The sequence below is a fragment of the Arachis duranensis genome, chromosome 6, assembly GCF_000817695.3.
Source record: "Arachis duranensis cultivar V14167 chromosome 6, aradu.V14167.gnm2.J7QH, whole genome shotgun sequence".
In the NCBI taxonomy this organism is placed as follows: Eukaryota; Viridiplantae; Streptophyta; class Magnoliopsida; order Fabales; family Fabaceae; genus Arachis; species Arachis duranensis.
In genome coordinates this window covers 104,714,189-104,723,421 of record NC_029777.3, presented here as the reverse complement: position 1 = coordinate 104,723,421, position 9,233 = coordinate 104,714,189, and the positions used below count along the sequence as shown (strand labels likewise).

General features: G+C 36.6%; 1 protein-coding gene across 1 annotated transcript in view; it reads left to right on the top strand.

Annotated features, from left to right (window-relative positions):
• Positions 1-8,539: 8,539 nt before the first annotated feature.
• LOC107495387 (G-type lectin S-receptor-like serine/threonine-protein kinase SD2-5) overlaps positions 8,540-9,233 on the top strand; it is a 3,069-nt gene continuing 2,375 nt past the window's right edge. Inside the window, 1 exon segment of the mRNA XM_016116539.3 lies at positions 8,540-9,232. Coding sequence (XP_015972025.1) covers positions 8,965-9,232 — 268 coding nt within the window. The 5' untranslated portion in view covers positions 8,540-8,964.

The following is a 9,233-nucleotide window of genomic DNA, read 5'->3' as shown; positions in this document are numbered from 1 at the left end:
TATCTAAAAGATATTTCCTTTCATTTATTTGATGTCATTGTCACTCTTCAGAACAAATGTTATTTAAATGAATTATTCAAATACATCAGTAATTAATCCAATCTTTTTTATGATAATTAAATGAGTTTTAAATGTAATTTTATGAGTTTTTTTTTTTAACGGGATTTTTCAATCCGATGTTAAAAATTATTTTGTCACTGATTAGAATATCATTAAAGGTTTGTCATCGTCCAATAAAATATTGCACGCATAAGTAAAATTTAAATTTCTAACATTTATTTTACTTAAATAGATAAATAAACTAATCATTAATCTAACTTAAATTAATTCGTTATAATAATTTTTTTTTGTACAACACAGAATCAATTAGTGATTTAACTCTTAGAGATGTTTGGGTATGATTTCATTATGTTTTATTAAAAATAAATCATCTGACCCAATCATACAAAATTTAATTGGATTAAGCTACTATATGAAAGACAGAAGTGACAAAAAATTAGGAGTATTTATAGATTGGATTCATATATCTGCAGTGTTTATCCGAATTTGATCTGAAAATTATGAATATGAATCTATAAGGTTATCGGATTGGATTCGATTCGCATATTAATAGGATCGGATTATAGATTTTGTGTAAGTATCCGTATATCCAATATGCATATTTGCGTATGCACAAAAATAAAGAAATAAATAAATAAATATTATTTTTATGTTTTATTTCAACTAATAATTATCATATATGTTGTATATTATTTTAAGAGTAAACATATTTAAAAGAATAGAAAAAATGAATTTTATTGATATTTTTAATAAAAATAAGCTTTTAAAAATATTTTTGTATTTTGCAGATATATCCGATATTCGATCCGATTCGTAAATGTGCGGATTAGATCAGATCGAATCCAAACTAAAAAATTGTGGATATTAGATCCGATCCGATAATTTTAGTATAGACCAAATCAAAATTTAGTCATATTCAATCCAATTCGATCTGCGTTTACCCTTAAAAAAACTTAACTTTCTCCCTTACAACATCACAATTTACTTTGATATGTTTTGTCTTTCTTCAAAAAACCAAGTTAGTAACTATATGTGATGTAAATTGGTTTTTCACTTGTCAGAGAACAAGTTAAATGGTTGTGGATGATGAATCTTGAAATCTTTTAATGATCACATCAACTATCATCCTTATTTTGTGGTTTGTAAGAATGTTGAAATTTATCAGTTCAAATAAAATTACATATGAATTCTGTCAAATTCAAAATCATAATAAATTATATATATTTCGAATAGAATTGGTTTTGATTTTAAAATCGATCTATAAAGTATACAGCAAATTCCTCTAGTGAAAAAATGAAAATAGAGTGAGTAGATTGACCTGAGAGTACGGGTGAAAAACTAGCCAAAACCCATCAAGCCAACTTACGTAACGTCTAATCCATAGTTTTTAGCGAGTTTCAGTTGGGCGAGGCGGGCTTGTATGGCAGACTTTTAGCTGATGATAATTGAATTTGTAACGTTATTTTTTTTCTTGTATTTGAAATGTTTGTTCGTTTTACTTTAAGTTATAATTTGGACTATATTTGATTGATTAGAGACTTGAACAATGTTTAATTATATATTTTGGACAATTTTTGTTTTGTTTTGGACAATGTTGGTGTTTTGGCTTAGCCCAATAAGGACTGGAGGTCCACCCGACCTACTTCCGAACCCGGCGGGTCCCAGACCTGCCCGAGCCAACTCTCCTCTCGCGGAGCCATCCCTCGGAGAAATTCTGGACAGCTGGCAGTCTGAACAGGTGGTGGATGCTTCCAGACGCAGGGACCTAAACGAAAGGGTTCACCCGACGAGTACAGATAAAGGGAGGGGGACCTACCCCTCCCCCACGTACGTCATTCTTTTACCCTAATTAGCCACCTCATCGTACAGACACTTACTTTAGTATCAGAGTGTCCTTACAGGTGGCTCCACTTGTTGACCTACCGACGCTCGTGGCCACACTCTCCCTTGCCAAGCTCGCACCCAGGTCCAGATTCCTTACATCCCACCGTTGCTCACACCTAACCACCCAACCGACCATTCATTCCAACGAACAACCGAACATTGGCACCGTCTGTGGGAACCTGACGCAAGCATGGAGCTTATCCCTTGTACGGAGGAAGTACGAGAGGAGGGAGGAGCTACCGGGCGTCCAGGGGGCAACCTTAGGAGTAGAGTGAGCTCAGAAACCTCCCGGAAATGTCGAGGGACCCCCTCTCACCAAGGCGACACCCATGCTCGATCTCTGGAAAAGCACCGTGACAACTCTTGAATAATGTAAGAGCTTAGGTACAGGGTCCAGAACATGGAGAGGGAGCTGAGGCGAGAGATCGCTACCATCCAGAGCATAGCCAGGACTCTCGCTCAAGTTCAAAGGCTCATCCGAGCCTTTCACGTACCCAAACCCCATCAAGAAAATCAGAAGATCGCCAACAAAGCGCCAAGAAGGACGTTGGATGCGATTAAACTGACGCTCAATCCCTCACCTACACCCATGGCAGATTGAAAGCCAGTGTAGAACGAAGGGAAGATCGAAAGAAGAAATGCCAAGATCCCATCATAATAGGAGCCACTTCTTTCCATCCATCCACCCTTAAGGTCCATCAGAAAGCACCTAACCATCAGACTAGTCTGGACGATGCAGGAGATTCAAAACGTGGTAAGAGAGTACATCAATGATGAAGAGGTCAGCCAAGTGGTAGCTGCCAACAAATAGTAGCTAGCTAACCCGCCGGCTCCCTAGACCGGCAACATCGAAAAGCCAAGAGAAGTATGTCGAGAGAAGGGGCATTTGGGAAGACGTACAAACCATTTTTTCGGGTGGGTAAGTTCACCAATTACACTCCATTGTCCGCTCCTATAGTAGAAGTCTACCAGAAGATTGCAGAGAAGGACATCTTGGCCAAACCAAGGGAGTTGAAAGACAGGACCAGAGAAAATAAGAACGTTTACTGTGATTATTACAAAAGGTTTTGGACACAAGACACAGGATTGCTTCAATTTGAAATATGCGTTGAAGCAGGTCAGCCAAGAAAGAAAGCTAAGCGAGTTCTCACAATTCATCCGAGAACAAAGGAGGAGGCAGAGAGGTCGTTCCGAAGAAGATCGAAGTCGAACTGTGAAGCCAAGGCAAGGTCACCCCGAGAACCCGGACACAACCCCAACGGTGGTGGTAAATATAGTGGTCAGAAGAAACACCCTACCTAAGTCAAGGTTGGCGGCGAAGAATGACGCCAGGGTGTTAGCCGTGTCCTCGAAAAACCACAAGATTCATGCTGGAGAACTCCCTGAGATATCGTTTGGCCTTGGGGACTGCTGGTGTGATGACATTCCCGAAGACCCATCAATGGTAATCATGGCAAGGATCGGGACGGGTTTGGTCAAACAAATCTTGGTGGACACAGGGACTGATTTGAACATTATGTTCTGAAATGTGTTCGATACCCTGGGGATCAAGGAGAACGACCTCAAGGACCACTGTCATAGAGTCGTAGGGTTGGGTGACAATTACATCAAGCTCGACGACTCTATCATCCTACCAATCTGTGTAGGTTCTAGGATGAGCAGGAAGTCCACAATGGTTGAGTTTGTGGTCTTGATGGATTCTACGGCATATAACATCATCCTTGGGAGGAGGACCATCAACGAACTATCGGTCATTATTTGCACAAAGCTCCTCATAATGAAGTTCGTAGCGAAGACAGATCGCTGGGATCGATCTGGGGATTCTTCGAAACGGCGGTTGCTTGTGACAACGCCACTTAACACTAAGAAAGAAATCAAAGGAGGCAGCTGAGGTGTTTTTGGCGGACCTCAACGCTAAGGTTGACGAGCACCCGAGGCCCGAACCACAAGGTGACCTGGAAGATACAAAGGATAAGTTCACGTTCGTGAACCGTAACCTCCCCCATGAGTTAAAGGAACCTTTGATTGATGTTATCAGAGTTAATGGAGACCTCTTTGCTTGGACTCCAGCCGACATGCTAGGAATAGACCCCAGCTTCATCTCACATTACCTGGCCGTGAAGCCGAAGGCCCAGCCGGTTGCACAACGAAGAAGAAAGATGTCATCAGAAAAAGCTGACGAGGTAGCCAGGCAAATGGCTAGTCTGTTGGAAGCCGGTTTCATCATGAAACTCGACTACTCCACATGGCTCATAAATGTGGTGCTTGTGAAAAAGGCAAACGAAAATTGGAGTATGTGTGTTGATTACTTAAATCTCAACAAGGCTTGTTCCAAGGACTCGTTTTCTCTTCCCAACATTGATGCCTTGGTGGACACGGCGGCAGGCTACAGATTTTTAAGTTTCATGGATGCATATTCAGGATACAAGTAGATTCCGATGCACCGGCCTGACGAGAATAAGATGGCGTTTATAATGCCAGGCGAGACTTACTGCTATAAGGTCATGCCGTTCGGGCTAAAAAACATGGGGACAACATACTAAAAACTGATGAACAAGGTCTTCAGGGACCATAATGGCAAGCCAATAGAGATCTACGTAGATGACATGCTGGTGAAGACGGCCGAAACAAGCAGCTTAGTAACCGACCTGAAAGTCATCTTTGACTCACTCCGAAGGCACAACATGAGGTTGAACCTCCCGAAGTGTGCGTTTGTCATGGAAGCGAAAAAATTTCTTGGATTTACGATCACACAGAGAGGAGTGAAAGCCAACCCGGATAAGTGTGAAGCTGTTCTTCGCTTGACAAGTCCTAGATGCGTGAAAGATACAAAGGCTAGCGGGGAGATTGACGGTCTTATGTCGCTTTCTCGGCGCCTCGGCATCCAAAGTGCTACCTTTCTTCAACTTAATGAAGAAGGGGATGGCCTTCAAGTGAACCCCGACCCGCGAAGTAGCTTTCAACCACTTTAAGACAATCTTGTCGGAGCCACCAGTTCTCGATAAACCAAAAGAAGAGGAGACCATGTACCTATGCCTGGCAGTCACAGAAGAGGCCATGGCTGCTACCCTAGTCCGAGAAGAGAACAAGCAACAACAGCTTGTATATTTCATAAGTAAGGTGCTCTAGGGAGTGGAACTTAGATATACCAAGCTAGAAAAATTAGCTTTTTTCTTGTTGATCTCCTCTCGGAGGTTAAGACAATACTTCCAAGGACACCCGAACTCCTTGCGAATCGACCAGGCGATCCGACAAATCTTGCAGAAGCCTGGGACGAATGATGACTTGGGCAATAGAACTGTCTCAGTATGATATCCAGTACGAACTCCGTCACACAATCAAGGCACAAGCAAAAGTTGATCTCTTTGGTGAAGTGACCGGAGATGCTCCCGAGATCTCGAGCACATGGTGGAAGCTCCATGTAGATGGAGCTTCCAACCAAAGCGTCCGGAGGAGTTGAGATCATTTTAGAAAGCTTAGAAGGAATAACTTACGAGCAATATATTCGAATTCCCAGTTTCTAACAACCAAGCCGAATATGAAGCTATAATCGGCAGCTTGATTCTAGCCAAGGAGGTCGGGGTGGCAAAGCTTGAAGTTAATAACGCTCTTAGGTCGTGACAGCCCAAGTTAACGGGACATACCAAGCTCAAGACCCGTTATTGTAGAAATATCTAAAAAGAACCAAATAGTTGTACAAGGATTTTGAAAAGGTAGTAGTCCAACATGTACCCAAAGAGATAAATATTATAGCAGATTTTTTGTCAAAATTGCTGCATTAGGGGCACTGTTCTGGCCCAACCCCATAAGGGCCGGAGGTCCACCCGACTTACTTCCGAACCTGGCCGGTCCCCAACCTGCCCGAGCCAACTCACCTCTCGGGGAGCCATTTTTCGGAGAGGGTTTGGGCAGTTGGCGATCTGGACAATTGGTGGATGCTTCCAAATGCAGGGGCCAAATGAAAGGGTCCACCCGACGAGTACAGATAAAGGGAGGAGGATCTACCCCTCCCTCAGGTATGTCATCCTTTTACCCTAATTAACCGCCTCATCATACAAACACTTACTTCAACATCGAAGTCTTCTTGTAGGTGGTCTTACCTGCTGACCTACCAACGCTCGTGGCTGCACTCTCCCTCGCCAAGCTCGCACTTAAGTCCAGATTCCTTACATCCCACCGTTGCTCACACCTAACTGCGCAACTGACCATTCATTCAAGCGAACAACTGAACATTTGGTTTTATTATTTTATTTTAAAAAATTTGGTTGATGATTATATTTATTAGATAATTATAATTATAAAAACTTTAATATTTGTAAAGTTAAAAATTATAATTTTTTTATATTTTTAAAAATTATAAATTTATTGAAATATTTATAAAATTATATATTTTTAATATTAAATAGTTTAATAATTTATTTAAATAAAAAAAGAAATTGACAGACTTAATCCGCCAATTTACCAACCCATGCACAAATCCGTCATTAAGTGAAACGGAATAAAAATTTAGAATTATCTTAATAAATAAAATAAAACGAACTAACCTATTCAATATTTCAATCACGAATTTTTTATGGATCGAGGACTCCTATCAAGGGCATGGAGAGTGAGGGTAGCAGATGATTATTCCTGCTATTAATGTTGTTGACGAATGAAGGATGATATTGTTTTCTTTAGTTGTGACATTATCATCATTCAAGTCACACTTCAATGTTTCATTTATTGTCGATCTACTTTGCTTCAACAATATCGTAGAATTTTTTCCTTTTGGGTAAAAACAGTATAGTAGATTTAACCACTTGTCCTATGTAACGGAAAATCTAACTTATAATATTTTTTGTTTATATATATGAGTAATTTTATATTTTTTCATGGTAAAAATTTAAATACAATTAATTTTATGTAAAGTTGATAAATAAAAGTTATTAAATGACAAATCTATCACCTTATTTAATAATTTTTAACTATCAATTTTACATTAAGTTAACTGTACTTGAATTTTTATTTTTTTTAATTTTTATTCATTTCAGAGATAAATTTGCTTTAAAGTATTATTTTTAAAATTCAATTAAAACATAAATAGATAAAATCTACTAGTGCAAGGTTTAATTGGGTAAATTAGTTCATCTTTTGACTGAAACAGTGTTTGAATGATAACAAATCTAAAAGAGATATATCAATAGAAAACACGATTAAATTTCGACAAACTAATTCAACTATCCATTCGGTCTAAATAAAAAACTTTTATTTTGAAACGATTGATACGCCTTAAAAAGAAGAAAATCTTAAGTTCCCATTCAAAAAGAATGCATAACGTGAATCATTAACAATGTATTAATTTGTGTTAGCTAACACTATTTTTCAGTGATCTTAATATTCTTTATCCAAAAGTAGATGTGGATTTGATACCACTAAAATTTAAGGATAAAGAAAAGAGTGTTTAAATTTAAAATATACATTATATTATTCCAAAAATAAAAGTGATAGAATCAGTGTAAAACATAATAAGTGTTAAAAACTTAAAATATTCTCCCACTATCTCTTAACGAAATGAATAGTATTGAAATTGGGAACGAATTCTTACATGTAAAAATTTTGCAAAACATTGTTATATGTTAATTTAATAATTTTTATCGTTGATCATGAAATTATGTAGGAACAGATATGTAAATAAACCACAAAAATATTTAACCAATGATACCAAATAAAATTTTGCATAACTTTTACATAAAATATCAAGAATTTAATTTTAATATATTAATAATATAAAACATTTTATATGATCATTCAATTTTATTTATTTTTTATATGATTATTTACATAATTAATATAAAAAAATAAAATTATTTTATAAAATACATCAAAATTAAATTCAAATATCAATAATGTCCTAAATTTATTATTTATTATATAATGGCAAACGTGTTGTATGAGTTGAGGACTTGAGGTAGAAATAGTAAACACCACTTTTTATTTCATTTCCCACCTTCTCAATTCCCACTCCTTTCAAATGAGATGGGAAAAAGTTGAAAGCAAATTAAACACGTCTAAATTGGGGTTTTATTATTGTTTATTTATGGTCAATTTAGATACAATTGATAACTGAGAATCATTAGATGATTTGACTAATTTGACTAAATTTTTATCTAATGACTCTCAGTTATCAATTTTACGTGATTTCGACTGCACTTGAGTTTTTACCTTTATTTAATGAGTAACACAACAGATAATTTTTTTGGAGAATTCTGCAATATAGTTGTGGGGTTTTAAAGAAAATAAAATATTAAATAGATCCTTAATAATATTTAATAATAAATTTAGTTATAAATCTTTGAAAAAAAAAATTTTTTTTAAAATTGAAATATTAAATTTAGAATTTTCTATCTTTTAACAAGTATTTTTAAAGCCAACCAACTATATTTCAAATAACATAATTTCTCCATACTCACTTAATCGCGAATTCGTGTCTCACTCCTAAATTTAAAAAAAAAAAGATTTTTAAAATTTTCAAAGATTTACTTTGACACATTTTTCTGTTAATAAGTAATGACTCCCAAAAACTACACAGTGCTCATCCTTCCAGCTCATAGTTTGAATCCCTTCTTTCCTGTTCTCTTTCTTTCTTCATCTCAAGATTTTTTTTTTTTTTTGAAAAAAACTGAATTTCATCAATGGTTTTCAGGTATGAGATCAAGACTCATGAAACTAAGGTAAACCTTTTTGTCTTGGTCAATTTCCCTGGTCAACAATGTAATTTAGTACTACTTATCTTTTAAAAGCTTCTTTTCATAGTTTCCACCTTTTAATTTGATTTTTCCTTCTCAAAGTAAGAAAAATTCAGCTTAGAACATATCCTGTAGCATGTTCCTGGTAAGTGGTAAGAGTAGAACACATTTATGTTCTTTATTTTTTGAACCTTGTTATATAATAATCTCAGCATTATCATTGAATTTCATAGCTTCAACAACAGAGTTATTTGTTAGACATTAGGTTTTTGGATAGAAGTCTTCGGACAAGTTCATGGCAAAAAATTGGTGTCAATTCAATGTTATTATGGATACCTTCTTCTGTTTGTGTATCCTTCTACAGTGTGAGATTGTGTTTGCTAGTATTCTAAGGGTAGGAAAGGTATTTCCAGGTCTACAAGGTTCTGAAATGAATTGGGTAGATAGGGATGGAAAGTTTCTTGTTTCCAACAATGGAGAATTCACCTTTGGGTTTGATCGAACCCAAAATGATACCACATTGTTTCTATTAGCAGTGGTCCACACTGCTAGTTCCAAGGTTGT